General features: G+C 43.1%; 1 protein-coding gene across 1 annotated transcript in view; it reads right to left on the bottom strand.

The window, feature by feature from the left end:
* Window positions 1-6: 6 nt before the first annotated feature.
* The window catches only part of LOC105901820 (copine-9), a 70,135-nt gene continuing 52,633 nt past the window's right edge, over window positions 7-17,508 (bottom strand). Inside the window, exons 12-21 of the mRNA XM_012829317.3 lie at window positions 17,391-17,466; window positions 16,870-16,923; window positions 16,673-16,734; window positions 16,359-16,405; window positions 14,980-15,161; window positions 12,697-12,824; window positions 7,378-7,480; window positions 7,066-7,123; window positions 5,194-5,267; window positions 7-4,115 (exon numbers count right to left, since the gene is read on the bottom strand). Coding sequence (XP_012684771.1) covers window positions 3,927-4,115; window positions 5,194-5,267; window positions 7,066-7,123; window positions 7,378-7,480; window positions 12,697-12,824; window positions 14,980-15,161; window positions 16,359-16,405; window positions 16,673-16,734; window positions 16,870-16,923; window positions 17,391-17,466 — 973 coding nt within the window. The 3' untranslated portion in view covers window positions 7-3,926. The remainder of the gene's footprint in view (window positions 4,116-5,193; window positions 5,268-7,065; window positions 7,124-7,377; window positions 7,481-12,696; window positions 12,825-14,979; window positions 15,162-16,358; window positions 16,406-16,672; window positions 16,735-16,869; window positions 16,924-17,390; window positions 17,467-17,508) is intronic.

The raw sequence follows: 17,508 nt of genomic DNA, 5'->3' as shown, positions 1-17,508 counted from the left end.
ACACAGTTTGCTTCAAAGTGCTTTATTATTGCCAAACATTTTTCACATTCATAAAGTGAGTGTTGGCTAATGAGTGGGGAAACCTGTAACAGGATATAAAATTCAAACCAGTATTGTCCCTTTTTGCGGTGAAATAACACTATGACATTCTATGAAAACTAAACTATGAAACATAGGCCTATTTCATGTAAAGTTACATATAAAACCTTTCCAGCATCCCTCTTTTTTTCTTTTTTTTACTAGGCAGCGATGCAGAAGCGTTGAACATTTGAACAGTGTTTTGTGCAAGGACAACATATGGTTGCTTTCTGGTGAATTCATCTTTTACTTTATGTTTTCTTTTGTCCTGATTTTACTTTTGTATTCTACACAGCTCTGTAAAATGTGTTTTAAAGAGACTGGCGTGATGAAACCCATGCAGAAAGGAATGATTGTGGAAAGATTTAATAAAGTATTGTTAGCCTCTTCAGAAGCAAATGAAGGGGTTGACACTGTTAGGTGGTGATTGACTTATAGCGTGTACAACAGTTCTTTCAACTTTCGTTGAACCTTTTTATGGAATTTTGATTTCAAACCAAAATTGTAGGCTATGTCTTCTGCTGATATTGCAGTGTAAATGTAAGAGCATAATACAAAAGAAAGACTTGTGCAAGGATTAGGGTCTGGCCAAGATAGGTGAGGAATAACCTCTATAATGTACTCACTGAACACATAGTTGACAAATCATGCTCAATGTAAAAAATATTACGTAAGATTTAAATGAGGTTTCATTTTTGCTCTCCAACAATTTCTGTGCATGCGGTTGTACTAAATGGACACTCTTATAGTTTTAAAGACACAAAGGTTGCAGCTGTATATTTGCAACACTAGACTGATAAACACTTGTTCTATTATGTTGAGAAAATATCTTCTATTGGTAGCAAGCTACATCATACTTTTTGCCTTATTCTACACCAGTATCTCTATTATGGACACTGTACACAACAGAGAACATGAACAAAAATATACAACAATAAACTATCATAGAAAACAGTCACAGTTTGCTATCTATATTCACAGTTATCTACACATCGTTGATTTCAAATTAAGGTATACAGTTACTTTTCAAATGATCATAAATGGTCCCATTCATTTCATGCAAAATAAACCAAACAACATAATTATGTGACAAACTGCCCTGCCATTTCTATCATCAACTGAACTCTCATATACACTTGACAAAGAATTAAGGCCACATACTGCATTCATATTCTGTCCATAATCACCCCCCTTGCACATGGCATGGCTACAACTGGGATCCTCAACACTCAATGATACAATGTGCTGTAAGTATAAATACCAGTGTATAATGTACATATGTGTGTTATCATCACGGCAGAATTTGTTGTCTGATAAAGTAAGTTTGTGGGCCTACTGCTGGCAGAGTTCAAATCGATGAATCAAATGTGAAAACAAAACTAGCCAATTGCTTGGTCAGTTCCTCGACAAGTACATTCTCGAACCCTGCATGTCAACTGTAGTACTTGAGATGACATTGTTGCTCTCTGGGCTCATTATTCATTGTGTAAGTTCCATGTTAGAGGCACAAAGCCTCAAATTGCCCACTTGCCCTTTGGCTACATTTGATACAACCTCAAACTTGTTGAGCCCTAATTTAATCAACGGGCAGCGAGCAAAGCAAGGAGCAAAGTCTGCCGTGCATGAACTAAAGCTAATAACTTTAATAACTTGGCAAAATCATTTTGCTGATACCATGAGCAAGATCCTAAGCACAAACATGGGTGGGTCAGCACGATGTTCCCACACACCACACAATCGCTTTAGTTGACGTGCAGCAGACTTAGCTTGTTGCTCTGCTCATTGCCCAGCAATGAAATTATGGCCCATTCAGTTGTCATTGCCACGACTGCTTCTTCTTAATGGCAGAGTTGCACTGAGAATAAAACATCCTTTTTGGTAGAAGGATATATAAAAAAGACAAAAATCCTGAAGAATGAAACTCTCATGCATATTATTACCGAAATATGACAGCGTACAGCAGTTAGACCCACATAAATAGTAAAAAATGGCCAAAGCAGCCTCAGAATAACTATGCATACATTTGTAAAAGTAAAAGCGCCAGTTTTGCAACTCCCCTAGAAATGTTTTTTTTTTTAATGGGCTGACAGCTGGGCTTTCAAGAGCCAATCCTGCTGACTCTCTCTGTCTTTCTCAACAAGGGTGCCGAGGCGACCTGGGGAGCATCACCTGTCTTTCTCTCTCTCCTTGGACAACATGCAAGCGCTTTTGTCCCACATCGTTCTGCGTGAGGATCATTCTTATTCTAAATAAGTGCAGCTGGCTCAGAGGCCTATGAAAAGAGGGTGCAGATATGCAGCTGTCAGCCAGACCATGAATTATTCATTTCCACACAGGGCCGGAGCCACACAGAGTAAGAGAGTGGGGAAGGAACTACAATGAAGATAGAAATGAAAGTGATAACAACATTTACAGGGACTAACATGTCTAAGTTGCCACTGTCTTCCAAATCAGAATGTAGGAAAAGTGGATTGCTAAAATCTAAAGATCTATTTTATACAAGAATGTCACACCTAAAACGATTCAAACTACCCAAATAAACAAAAACAGCTGATAGTGGCCATTTAAGTTTGGAAACTGTCATGTTAGATACCAAATAAATAATGTTTGGTGTACTGCAACAAGTGACACTGAACAAACATATATTAGATCTGTTAAACAATAGGGAATGTTGTCTGTAGCTGTTTTGGTCCACAAATCATTGAAGCAACTTTTCCCACTATTTGCACATATTCCCGAAAACTAAAACAGCATAAAGATGTCGGTTCGTGGCATGCAGGCACAAAGGCCACTCTCAACACCTCCGGCTTTATTCTGACAGATTCACGCTTTGTCTTTGTTTGGTTTGAAATATACAAGTAAGTCAAAGTCTATAGCACAGCAGCGGCTACTGGACAACAAATAAATAAATAAATAAATAATACATTGTGACAGAAATGTCTCAGTCAGTAGACTGTATAGCAGAAGACAGCTGGCAGACATCTCCATGTGAGTCATGGGGAGATAAAAACAGTAAAATGGCACACTTAAAGGATGTAGTCCTAGGCAGTTGCGGAGACGCCAAATACTGCTCCCACTGCCAATATGAATGAGGAGACCTCTTACCGTATCCATTTTTTCTCATTCCTTTGTTCCCATCCAATCCCATGCTGATCCCTACTTCACTTCAATACAGGACGAACGAAGTGACAAAGTCACATTCAAGTGTTTACCTGATCAGTCCTGCCACGCTTTCGGTCTTCACGCAATATCACTTTGGAGTGTTTTTGCACCCATTGACCACATTCTCTGCCAAAGCACAGAGCACAGATACGTTTTGAATGCACTGAATGCAGGGGTCGCTTGAGAGTTTGTGTGTGGGAGAGTGACAGAATGTAATGCTTTTTTTCCCTCCTTGCTAACTCCTTAATTTTTCTGTTGTCTGTTCCACGCTTGTTAGGAGGCTAAGCCATGATCCTGTCAGATGAAATAAAAGGGCGGAAAGCTTTGTTGATTAGAAAAGTTTGCTTGCCAGGCATAATTTTCTGCTTGGCTGATGCGGGTCACACAATATGATGCGCTAATGTTCTGAGTACTTGAACAGCCAGGACAAGGAAGGGCTCCAGGAAGAGTGATGACTGTTGAGCTTTGAGGGCCGTTGAGAAGTGTGTTGTGGATAAATTACGTTTTTTTTTGGGATGGGTTTAAGTAACAGGAGGTAGGGGCGAGAGCTCACACTTTCCTACCCCTCCCATCGATCTACTCAGGTTGATAATTGCTTTGTGTGGATGTACTTGATTTCAGGAGTGGTTGGCAGCATTGTTAAAGCTCCAGGGTCAGTCCCTGCTCCTTCTCTGGGCGCCCCCCGCTCAGATGCACATGTTGAGGGCTTGGCATTTGTTGGTGGTGTTGGGCAGGGCGGGCCGAGGCTCGATGTCCCGGCTCTTCATGAAGGACAGCAGCTGGTCTGGAATCTCTGCCAGCACGTCTTTGGCCAGCCGTGCCATGCTCAGCACTTGGTTTCCTGACCGGTCGATGTAGTCACGGAACGGCACAAACTGCATATAGGGGTAAGGGTTGCAATGTACAATAAAAATGTGTGCAATGGGCAGTGAGAAGCAGTTGTGTCAGTCACAGAGGGAGTGATTCTCCCATGTGCATAAATAAAACAAATGTAAAAAGCGCACAGCTACGCACTTTTCAGCCAACGCATATTCTCCCTTTGATTAAAGTCTATGATTTGTGCGCCATGAAGGCAGTTAGGCGCTTCGGGTAGAGCAAACCCAAACTCTGGGCGTTTCAATGTAATTCAAGGGAACATATTATTCATATATGTTAGGGGACATTACAACAGAAAAAAAACACTAGATACACAGTATCCAGCAATTTCGACCTGACTGTGAAGCCATCATCCACTACACTTGTGCAGACACCTAGACAGACAACTTTCAATCATCCTGCTGGTCCTCACCAAAATAAGTAGTGTTCTGTCTACAGTCCTTGTATCTGGTTTGAATCAGAGGGTGGCTGGTTTGATTCCCATCTTAAGTCATTTTCAGTCATCGGTAGCAAGGTGTTTGATTGCTTTTGAGTGTTCAGTAGTAGGTAACACAAAGTGATCTCAAGCTGGGACACTAAAACATGCATTTCGATGTACCTTTTCCACAATGGTGAGTTTTCAAATCAAACACTTTATGAAGTGGCCTCGCAAATGTGTCATTTGGTTGATCTATGTCTTTGTTTTTCAAAACCAAAGTCTGGTTTATGTTTTCCATAGAATTTTAAGACATTCACAAGGTTAATATAAAATTCCATGTTTCATGTTTTCCTGACAGCCAAAATAAACGAGGTTGTGACTCAGTTCACTTCTATTTTAAATAAATCACCTTTTTCATGAGCCCGCCTTCATTTTGAAGTTAAGCGCTGTGTGTGGGCATGATTGGAGTGCGTAATTGTCAGACTTTAATTGTCAGACTGTAGGGGACAATATGCGTAACTGGAATGCGCGTAACAGAAGGCACGCAAAAAAGGACTTTGCGCGAATGGGAGAATAAGGGGCTGCCATTATGGTAGCAAGATTTCACACAAAGAGTCAATGGTAAGTTTAACAGAAAACAAAAGAAAGAGCAATCCTACCTGCACAATGTCTCTCTCTGCATATCGCCCCCTAGAGGACACCCTCACCTCATCCCCATCCAGCTCCTCCATGGCTGCAAGGACAGATAGGACAACAAAGAGTCAGATACTCCAGACAGTTTTAGTATTGTTGTCCCTCACTTTCTGCCACAGCATTGTCTTCAGCACGAACAAATTGTGTGTTAGTACAGTGAGCAGAAGGGACGTCACTAGACATTTATGGTTAGGGGGGCTAAGTCGTCACTAGGAGGGGTCTAGTCACCAGGGGTCCCTGGTGAGCAGGACCTCTGTTGTAGGCATTCATATGAAAGGCAGAATCTGTTGTCTGTTGCCTGTGTGTGTGTGTGTGTGTGTGTGTGTGTGTGTGTGTGTGTGTCCCAGAGACTCTATTTTGACACAAAATGCAGAGGGAAGAAGGAATAGGCTACGCTGTATGTGTCTATCTGCATTTGTGTGTGTGTGTGTGTGAGAGAGAGAGACAGTGTGTGCGTGAGTGTGTGGGGGTGTGTGTGTGTTGACATGGCACAGAGATTGGCAGATGGCGCTTGGAGACTGCAGGAGAGGTGCGCTGCTGGGGATGAAGGAGCTTGAAGGCTGTGTGGTGCCCAGGGAGCCCCAGCTAGGTGCATTTCACCTGCCTCCCTCCGTTCACACACACACACACACACACACACACACACACACACACACACACACACACACACACACACACACACACACACACTCAGAGGCTCTCACATAAACACCCAGAGAGAAATAGTAATAGGTCCCAAAGAGAAATCACTTATTGTCAGGCCTTAGTACAGCCCACAGCACTGCACTGTGCTACACAAGTTCAAAAACGTACAGGCATGGAACAGAAAGTAATAGTTAAATCCAAAAGCTCAGAGAAACAATTTCATACAAAAAAGCACATTCCAGAGTACAGACTTTCATCAATTTAGTTTTGCCATATGCAAAAGTTCATTTAAATACAAGACAAAATAAACACACTAAAGTAAAACATGTTATTAACCGATGATGCACCAGTAACACTCAAAGCCGGATACAATGCAGCCTTGAACATTAAAAAGTCAGCTAAACGAACGGCTACATTTAGAAAGTACGGGAAGAAACTCATTAGAAAACATGGTAAGCAGCACCACTTCAATAAATAAAGTAAATATAAGAAGTTGAAACAGTAGAGGCCAGTAGATTTAACACATGTTGGCAAGTAAGCTATTGTACATAAAATATCTTTTCTTTCCTGGATAACACAGAAAGTGGGTAGCTTGCCGGTTTGATGCTGCATTATCTCTCTTTCTCTCTCTCTCTCTCTCATACAAACACATACACACAGACACAAACACACACAGGCATAAACACGCATAAACACACACACACACACACACAGAAACATGCAGGACTATTATAAGCACACCCCCTCACATACTCAGCCACAAAAAGATAGTAATGGGTCCCACTGAGAAATCACCTGTCATCAGGCATGAAAAAAGCTCCAATTTTGCCCACAGCAAAACACTGTTCACACCAATCATTTAGCCAATTAACATTTAGGATGGCATACTGCATCGTTAAATAGCCCCGGTGTTCACTTCCTACCAGTCTGTGCTTATATAAGGGAATAATTACTTCATGGTAGCATTACCTGTTTCCTCTTAAACAGCTATTACTTTTTCAAACCCACCAGAAGATCAGAAGAACTGCTTCAACTTAATTTCATTATTTATTTCCGTAACAGAAATAAATTAAGACTAACAGTTCCCAAGACACAGAGCAGTTTAAATGTCTACCTAGGCTACTTTTAACACCAGACCCCCCTTCCCCACCCCACCCACGTCATACTAAAGCATACACATTAACTCCACTCACCATCAAATTCAGCTGGTCCCACTCCTACTATGATGATAGACATGGGCAAAGCAGCAGCCTGGGAATAGAAAGAGAGGGAGAGAGAGAGAGAAGGAGAGAGAGAGAGAGAGAGAGAGAGAGAGAGAGAGAGAGAAAGAGAGAGAGAGAGAGTAGACAGATAGTGAACTACAAAAACCTCACCCACAAGGAATCGGCTTGCATTCATTTGTACTGTTTTGTGTGTAGTGCTATTTTGTAATGCGTGTCCCACTGTGGGCACACAGTGTGACCAGCAGTCCTGAGAGCTAAGCGGAGGAGGTGAAAGGCTCTCACGTTGACCACGGCCTCCTTGGTCTGCACCATGTCGGATATGACCCCGTCTGTGATCATGAGCAGCACAAAGTACTGGGAGCCGTCTGTCACTTCCTCTGCCAACCTGCAGGGGGCAGAGACGCAGCTCACTACACACATCACATCACATCATCAAAGTAAACTACAGGGCCAAGCACACATTCAAACATAATGCATTACACATAATGTACCAGCCTTGAAGCAGACACCTCCCCTTCAGGATCATTGTCTTAAATCCCACACAATTATCGGAGCAAACATGGCCATTGTATTAGGGGAGCTGTGATGGCGTCTCCTGGCATTGAGCCCAAGCTCTGTGAGATGTAACGCAAGGAAGTACTGGGAGACATCATTATCCTGTTTGTTTGGGGCCTGGGGGTCTGTGCATCATGAGAGGGCGTGTGACTGCAGCATCTCTGCTCCAGCTGCTCTTCTTGAGGGTGTTGACTACTTTTTGGTCTGTGCAACCAGAGTTGGGTGTGCCGGATAGGGGACTGTGGAATATATATTGTGCCGGGTGGGAGACTGTGTTTGTTTTTTTTTGTCAGGGGGACCCAATCAACAAAGACTCACATATCCTCACTCTCCATGCACACTACGCAGTTCCTCCACACAACCCACGGGCTGATAAGGACATTCTCCAAATGTCACGCTGTCCTTTCAAAAAATAACAGACCGTGTCCCTCCCCCTCCCCCATGTCCTCCCTGTATCCATCACAATGATCTGGCATCTCAACAGGGATCAAATGAAATAAATAAAGCAAATAAATCCCATAAATCCCTGTCTCTCTCTGTCATCCTCTCAATCCGGTGATGGTGCAGACAACTGGCTCAGCCTTTGACAGCTGCGATGCTTTGCGATATCTACCTCCACAAACAATCTCAAGAAACAGTGGCAGAGGGAACATGGCAGAATCAGATTACATTAGAAAAGCTTGGAACATAGAGAGCGATCGATATTGGACAGGGACCATCTAATAATGTCCTGTGTGGTTTTAGAGTTGTTGTGACCTTATAAGGTCACTCATCACCAGGTCCCCGAAATGCTTGGGTCTCGGTCAAACCGTAACCCTTGGTTACGAGCACGACACGGCATTCATCCAATTGTGGTTCTAGTTCATGAAGACAACCGAATTCCCATGTGTCTGAGGAGAGTTTTATAACAGTAACCTTTAATACAAATCTGACATTTGTTTTCAGTGCCACCAGCTACGAAGGAGCAGTAATGCTTGAAAGTTCACTTCTGAGTGATATGATTTAGGTTAATGAAGAGGGAACCACGTCCACTCTGATTTCTGCAACTTCTTACTGCAAATTTAGTCAACTCAAAAACCTGGACAGCCTGTTTATTAGGAAATACAGGCAACTGCCTTGGGCAGTCAACTGATTGACAGCAGCCTACTGCCTGGTTGCTTAAAAGTCACATGCATGCAACAGACACTAAGACACAGGCAAGCTAGTCAGACAGCCGTGTGGTGGAAACCCTCAAGCCAGATCCCTGACAAATATGCACTACAGTGACAAAGCTGTTTGGACTAGCTATTCAGCTTCCTTGGTAGGATGCCCAACACCCACATTAAGACTATGGTTTCAGCTCTGGTATAGGAGCACTCAGACACATTCTGGAGAAGGACAAGGGAAAGTTACAATCATATAAATATGTTCTAACTCATTATACTGTAGTCAGATGTGTGACAGATATATGACAGAGTGCACTGACCTTAAGAAAGGCAGGAAAGTTAATTGTGTGACCATATAGTATATAAATATATATAATTGTGGCAGTTAAATACATGATGAATCATTATTTCTTTCTGCTTCATCAAATTAGTCATTATAACATCACTGTTTCAAATAGATTCTTATAGGTGAACAAATAGTGGTTAAGTGTAAGTGTGTAGGTAAGTATTAATTTCCTGCACTTACTGAGCAAAGCATTGAAAGTGATGCTTGACTAACTGGTAACACTGTGAGGTGCATATTTTCTGCAATCTGAATCAAGAAAGGTGCAAGAGATTTTTCTGTACATTTGAAGATGCATTAGTTCTGCCTGCTGGAAAGGGTACCCATAACCAGTTCAGTGTGGGGAATTCATCATGATTATGCAAATAACTGCACTATAATGGAATCAAGGGAAACTATGGTAATTCCACATCATTTTATGTGAGTGCATTTGTTAGAAAGAATAAACAATTCCACGGTAATCAGGTATGTTTCTGAATTTAAATAGTTTTGCCCCGAGTCAAGAGCAGTGTGTGTGTGTGTGGGTTTTCTGTTTTGATGCGCGGTGCCTGTGAGTGGTGTGTGTGTGTGTGTGTGTGTGTGTGTGTGTGTGTGTGTGTGTGTGTGTGTGTGTGTGTGTGTGTGTGTGTGTGTGTGTGTGTGTGTGTGTGTGTGGTGTGTGTATACATGGGTGTACTTGTTTAGGCTCTTGTTGCAGGTAATGGTCTCGCCCACGGGAAAGAGGGACCACCACTGACACTCTGTCTGACTGACTCAGCATCACTGCGTGCCCAGAAGCCAAGAGCTGAAAACGTCTAAATGGCTTCATATTCGGCCGCCCATAGATTCCCCTCTTCAAAATGGACCTATGCAGAGATGAGCTACAGCAGGCCACACTATTGCCTATTGATTTAATCAATGCATGAATGCACTTCTTAGAGCTGAGTAAGTAAAGGAGGGTGATAGAGAGAAAGATGAATGCATCTTTACTAGTTAAAGAGTGATATAGAGAAGGTGGGAGAGAGAGAGAGAGAGAGAGACTGTGAATGACAGAATGACACACAGTGGGAAAAGAAGAGATAGATAGAGAGAGAGAGGAAGAGAGAGATAGATAGATAGAGAGAGGGAAAGAGATAGAGAGAGAGGGAGGGAGAGAAGAGATAGAGAGGGAGAGAGAGAAGAGATAGAGAGAGTGAGGGAGACAGGTGAAACAAGTACTAAGGCTGACACCCACCTTCCACCCACCACTAATCCTCACCAGCCGACCCAAAAGGAGAGAGAGAGAGAGAGAGAGAGAGAGAGAGGGAGAGGGAGAGAGTGAGACAGAGAGAGAGAGAGACAGAGAATAAGAGTGAGAGAGAGAGAGAGAGGGAGGGAGTGCCAAACTAACTGTATGTTTGTTGTTATTTTTGGAATGGTCTATTGTTGTTTATTTTTTATTTATTTTTTATCAACTCTGTTCATTATATTTGTCTTTCTATATGTGCATGTAATTTGTGTTATATGTATGTGTTGAATCAGCTTTGGCAATAGTGTTAAAAAACATCCAATTGAATTGAATTTAAATTGAATTGAATTGAATTGAATGAGTGAGTGAGAGTGAGTGTGAGAGTGAGAGTGAGAGTGAGAGTGAGAGTGAGAGAGAGAGAGAGAGAGAGAGGTGAAATGACATGTTCGTGCATTTACAGCGTGGTGAGAGAGAAAGAGAGAGCGCTGAAAAGCCTCCTTCTCCTCTCTGTATCTATCTCTGAGCAGGCGCTGGAGCTGTGGAGGTCTGTGGATGAATAGTTGAAGTTCCAGTGCAAAATGTGATTATGCAACTGAGAGCCCTGCTCTGGGAGTACTATGGCGATGAGGCTGCTATAAATAAACAAGTTTGTAAGGAGGGTGGTGGAACGGACATGTGGAGTGGTTGCATAGACAGAGGGCTATTTTACCACTATCATAACCACCTCCACACACACACACACACACACACACACACACACACACACACACACACACACACACACACACACTAACACTCTCCTGATGGAGAGGACCTTCTTCAGCCTGCTATAAATTCAAGCGGAAATCAGAATAATTCAGTGGAGAAGAACCCCTCCAGTAATGGAGAACAACTTGCTCTGAGCCTTGTTTCTGAGATGTAGCTAATGCAGCCAGGGCTGAGAGAGGTGTACTGGTGATGTTCCTCCTGTGCTTCAGCAAACAGGCCAGCTAGAAAACTGCTGCTGACATTCTGCCTTTACCAGCTGATATGGCCAGTGCCAGGGTGCTATTTTACTTGTTCATAATCAGATCTGCGCTATTCAGTGTGTGTGTGTGTGTGTGTGTGTGTGTGTGTGTGTGTGTGTGTGTGTGTGTGTGTGTGTGTGTGTGCGTGCGTGCGTGCGTGCGTGCGTGCGTGCGTGCGTGCGTGCGTGCCTGCGTGCGTGCGTGCGTGCGTGCGTGCGTGCGTGCGTGCGTGCGGACATATGGGTGTGCATGTGAGAGAGACGTTGGACATTTTGTTTGGCACTCTACCAAACTTAATAATATTACAAAACAACAAAGTAACACTCAACTATTCACCTGTTAGCCAAAGTTTTTTTTCACACAATTCCTATTCCAATTACTACTTATTAAAGCTTGAGTACTGTTCTTGCATTTTCCCATAACACAGCCATTATTGACTTACACCCATGTCTATCTTGATGCCTCTCTTAAGTGATCTATACAGTGCATCTCTCTTCGTAGTCTTACGTGAAGTGTGTCTACAGAGGTTATTAAAAGTGCCTTTTGCTTCAATTTAAAACGCTTATGCTGAGGCTCTGGTCATTGCTCGTTTCGTCATGCATGGCACTTACTTATGCACTGAGCTGTTGCCAATTTAATTTCAGCATTGCTTCACCAGATATTTAATTAGTTGTTGTAAAACCATGTCCCAATAAAAACGCTGCTGTTACTGGACAGTGTGTGTGTGTGTGTGTGTGTGTGTGTGTGTGTGTGTGTGTGTCTGCTGTTCACTACATGTATTATTGGAGTTGCCTTGAAGAGTGAACACAGGGGAGAATGGCAGGTCAGGGTCTGTCAGTCAGAGAGAAAGGCGTCTGAGAGAGAGAGACAGAGAGAGAGAGAGAGAGAGAGGGAGACCGTTTCCAAGGACTCCATGGGCCAAATGTAGCAATCTTTGTGTGGTGTGAGGTTTTTCGTTTGAATTATCAAACACAGCGTATGCACAGCGTGTGCCCATTCTCTTCACAGACCTGAATGTGAGTCAAATCAGTGTAAAATCATGTGCACATGAACATGCTTAACGCCCACTCCCACAATTATCCGTAAATGGGTCGAGACGCACCTAAAATTGGCTGGATTAGTATGTACATTTTCCAGGTAAACCTTCCAAGAGAAAGCACGCCTATGGATCAACTTGAAATGTTCGATTAAATTGTGAAAACCTGACACTTTTTAGAATTGGCCTCTGTACTGTTAAATAGGATAAATAAATCAACTGGATGGTCCTTTCCCATACAACTGGCATGATGGCTATGTTGTCAGTTCAGTTACGGCACTACACAATTAGCAATACGTCCGCCTTACCGTGCCACCTGGTTGATGACGGGGGCAAAGTTTGTAGGGCCGTAGAGCTGCACAGTCCTGAGGCTTTGGAAGTACGCCTCCAACACCCCTTCAATGCCCACACAGTTGGCATCCTCGCTGTTACAATTCTGCAGAAATGAAACAGGTTTGACAAGAAACACACAAGAAGTCACAATCGAGTTTCACGTTAATTAGTTATGCAGTGAAGTGAACACTGCAAGTGACACTTTCTGTGTTTAATCAATTATATTTCTTCACATTATTTGGTCAGGTACAGTGTGTTTTGTACAGATATGAGAAAGGCAGCCACTAGATATTTTTTTATTAAATTGGTTGACATTATTACTGCCTGATGACTGGTGCATACAAAGTATTACTGGCCTTTAGAGAAGGCCACATCAGTGTATTATGACCACAAGAAAAATTCCAGATCAACATTAAAAGGCCCTATGGGAGAGCTGGCCTGATTCCGTTCAGGTGAAGCGCTGGATGGCTCCTGGCTGCTCTGACAGAGGAATCGAAAGCCAATGATTAGGCCCTCTGAGACATGGTTTCAGTCACTGATTGATGCCTTCGAGGAGCATTGTGATTAATGCCTCTACACCTTAGCTTGACTGTTCTCTCCCTTGTACGTCGCTTTGGACAAAATGACTAAATGTAAATGGTCACACCAAACTACTTTTTACAAATAAAAAAAAATCAGCTATTCTGCACCAGGCCATTCTAACAATACAATTTAAAATCGAAGCAAAGCATCTGATTGACTGAGCATAGACTCCCTGATCTCATGATCTGACTGAGAAGAACTGAGGACTGAGATGATGTGAATAGCAAAGACCCTCATGCACAAAAGCCTCCCAACAGGCTCAAAGTCAGACAACTGAAGTTCAAATGCAATTCATAATCCAATTGAAACCTGGGTTGGTTTAAGTTGCCTTGGCACTATGCTGTCAAAGTCTCGGCTTTGTCACGCCAAGGTGAGCTCTAATTGAGAAAGTCCATTAAAGCAGCTGTACGGTCCCAGGGAGGAATGTTAAAAGCCAGCGATGGATCTCCACAAGGTGTGTTTTGATGGCTGAGCACGGCTTGATAAGTTCCCCCCGACGTGGCGGGACTCCAGAGAGCATTCTGCTACTTTGTTACTTCAGTTGGAAAGAAATTAAATCAAGGAAAACTTTCACTTTCAACCAAGTAGTATGCCAAAGCAAGAAAGTGAAGCCCATCTCAAACATACAAGCACACAAACAGAAACCCCTACTAAAGAAGCCAAAAGCCCTTGCCTACAATAAGAAGAGTATGTTGGGTCAATGAAACCTGAACAATTTCAATGGCAGGACTTGCATCAAGTAACCCACGATAATGAGCCATAGTAATCACTTCAATGGCAGGACTTGCATCAAGTAGCCCATGATAATGAGCCATAGACAGCAATGACATGTTCTTTACGCTGAAACTCTGGGATACATTTTGAACAAATACAAAAAACGAAATCACTTTTCACAGTGGAAAACACACACTTATCCCTCGCTGCGCCCCTCTTTCGCTTTCTCCCATTCTTTGTTCTCACAGAGACGCATGCCGCCCGTCGAGATTAGGAATGTCTGAGTTTCAAGGATAAATAGTTTTTTGGTGTTTTCGGCGTGGGTTTTGTTATCATCTCCCTGCCTGGCTTTAATGGTTGCTGTGTCCTCCCTCTGAAGTCCTCTTTCAAGTCTCGCATCTTATTTTTAATGCTCCTGTTCTCCATTCCCTCCTGTACTTTCCTCTCTCAGTCTCAAAGTGGCTGGATTTTTAGTATGCATGTGTATGCGTGTGCTCTTCGCGTGAGTTTGGACAAGATGGGGAAGTGGGGCCTAGATCGTGGCTCATAACGTTTTAATTTCCCTGCGTCCCTCACATAACCCTGTCATCGGCGACCCACTCTTCAACCTCCCAGAGCTCGGCCAGATGCCATTCCTTGGTCCTGGGCTCTTTGTTTATCATTTCGAGCTTTCAATATCTCGTGCGTGTCTCCGTCAAGCAGATGGCCTCAGTTGCACATGGACATATGACTCGCTTCGAAGTGCAGCAGGATGTCGGTCGGCCTATTAGGTATTCTATCGATCACGGTGAACGAGCTCAGTGTGTTCATTAGCTATCGCGCAAGTCAATCAAAACAAAGTAATTGAGTGATGTGGGCCGGGGGAGAGATGGTCGAATGGGCTTTTGTATGTCCTCTGTGAATGAGCCTAGACAAAAAAGTGAGAGATTCAGACGGCGTTGGAAAAGAACAGGGTGGCTCACCAGGGGGAAGGCATGGGAGATCTTGCCGTCTGGAGGCAGCTTGGCCCCGAAGCCGTAGGCCGGGAAGAGCTTGTCACTGTCGTAGTCCTGTATGATCTCTCCCACCGCTTTGAGCGCCATGGCATACATGTTCATCTGATACGGGTTCATATAGTGCAGGGAGGTGGGCTGTGAGGGGTTACCTAGGAGACCATATAGGATGGGGGATGGGGGGAGGAGGGAAGGTTGAAGGAAGACCTCAGTTCAATAATGTTCAATGTGAGAGAGGAAAAAATTATATTTGAGATTGGGCTTTTTGTGGGCCATTCTGTAGAAATGAAAAACAGTTTCATGTGTTCATTCAGACTGTTCATTTCACACATGACCGCATTTCAGATCAGATTGTCCTTTGAATGTTCTTGAAAATGCTCATTCATGGCCACCTAAGAGATCTCCTACGCTCAATGATGCACCTGAAGCTTCTCTCCAGAGTGCCTCTCACTACTTCAGCCATCCTTGTATAATCTCCTGAAAATCTATAAAAATAACCAAAGGTTGACTCAGTTCCATAGCAACAAGTAATTTTAGACCTTTCAGCAGTAGATAAATTCTGCCATTGTGACTTTTGTATGTAACAATCGCTTGGCCATTTAAATTCAAAGGCACTTTTTGAATCTTACACTGCGGCATGACGTGATTGAACATTTTTCAGATAGGTGTTCGATTGTGGCTCACCTATAGTGTGCTCTTGTGCACTGTGATCTATTGTTTTGTTCTTTTATGTTCAGGCTAGGACTGCTTTTGTTCATACCAACATGGCTTCGTTCCATCATAGTCAGGAAGCAAACTGTCCAAATACAGGATGTTTTTCTCCAGCTCTTGCTGAGACCATACTGAATGGAGGATGCTTGTTTTTTTCCTGACTAACCCTACAGTTTCAATGGCAGAGCACACTCCACCCTCCTGCCACCATTATCTCAACAAGTCGCGGTTAAGCCACCCATGTTGCCCAAATGATCTGCACTGATACTTCAACCTTGACTGTTGCATAAAAAGCAAGACAAAATGAAGTGCACCAAGGTGTATACCTGCTGGGAAGATAATAATAGATGAATAGGCCTGTGTAGAACTCAAACTGGGTAAAAAGTGTAGGAGCACTCTAAATATAGCAATGCACACAGTCCATATGGAGACTATATGTGGAGATCTATATTCTAGACCGAGGGCTCAGTTTCATTACATTACAGTTCAGTCTTCTATATGAAGCCATCATGTTTCTCATTAACATTAACAATGAGAAAAAGGATATTTATGAACCTTTACATAATCATAAACCATTTTAAAATTGATATTTGTTGATTATCTGGTAGTTATGACAACTGAGTTTTGTGGTAACTCACCATTGGACGCAGTGAAATCAATGGCAACCGTGAAATTCAACTGAGTGCTGACAGGAGACAAAGAGTGAGACATATTTACATGATCTGTTGGTCCCTTGGTCCCCAAATGAATGACAACCAGCATATTTGTATGTATACTACATATATACCATACTATATGTCCATAACAACAGTTGCTACGTTCAGTACAATATTGTGTCGAGATTTGGGGAAAACAGACAAAGAAAGAGAGAGAGAGAGGGAGGGATAGAGAGATAGAGCGATAGAGAGATAGAGATAGAGAGAAAAGGGAATGTTAGCATGCTGATGCTTACCCTCCCCGGATGTAGTCCACAAACGTGTACTCCGATTCCACTTTGAAGGACAGCAAGGTCACCTTCAGACACCATGGAAACAGAAAACAGAGATGAGAGGCAGACACAAAAAGAGGAGCAGACAAGCACGTCCGAGGCATCACTTCAAAGACTCATCACGGAGACGGCTGAGTTCTAGCAGCAGGGGGGCCACTCACCGTCCCGGAGTTAACATACTTCTTCTTCTTGCCTTTCTTTTTTGGATGTAGAACCTGATGGTGAAAACACATCCGGGTTCAAAGGTCAACACAGACAGCGGGTGATGGACAGAGATGCACACACAGACCTGACAGCGTGATTATGAGCAGATTGTTCAGGGATTAACGTGGTATAGGCTCCTGGTTAAGTGCCTTAAGAATCTGATCATAGATATCACTGCTGTTGATAATTGATGTTCAGTTCTAGAATATGGGCAAGGAGGCCAAAGGTTCCGGAACTCCCTGTAGGCTACAGAGCGAGTTGCTCAGCACTTTGTGCAACAACCAATGGCAGCCTCTCTCTTCTCCGTTTTCTCTGAGACACTTCATGATAAGGTCTGCAGAGCACTGACTGGCCATCTAAATTGCCTGTCACCACTGGGTTTCTTTAATGTTGGTATCAATTAGCTTTGTGTCAGGTTATCTGTGAATGCAGCCAGGATATGATCGCATGCAGGCCTCATAAAAGATATGTTCCATACCTCGTACACGTTGAACTGGCTTTGCCCTCGGGAGATCTCCCTGTAACTGGTTGTAAACTCACCAATAAAGTCGTGACTGTGTTGGAGGAAGAGAAGCAGGAGAATATTACACCAGAGA

The sequence above is a fragment of the Clupea harengus genome, chromosome 5 (genome assembly GCF_900700415.2).
Source record: "Clupea harengus chromosome 5, Ch_v2.0.2, whole genome shotgun sequence".
In the NCBI taxonomy this organism is placed as follows: domain Eukaryota; kingdom Metazoa; phylum Chordata; class Actinopteri; order Clupeiformes; family Clupeidae; genus Clupea; species Clupea harengus.
The sequence above is the reverse complement of the archived record's forward strand: the minus strand, read 5'-3'. Positions and strand labels throughout refer to the sequence as shown.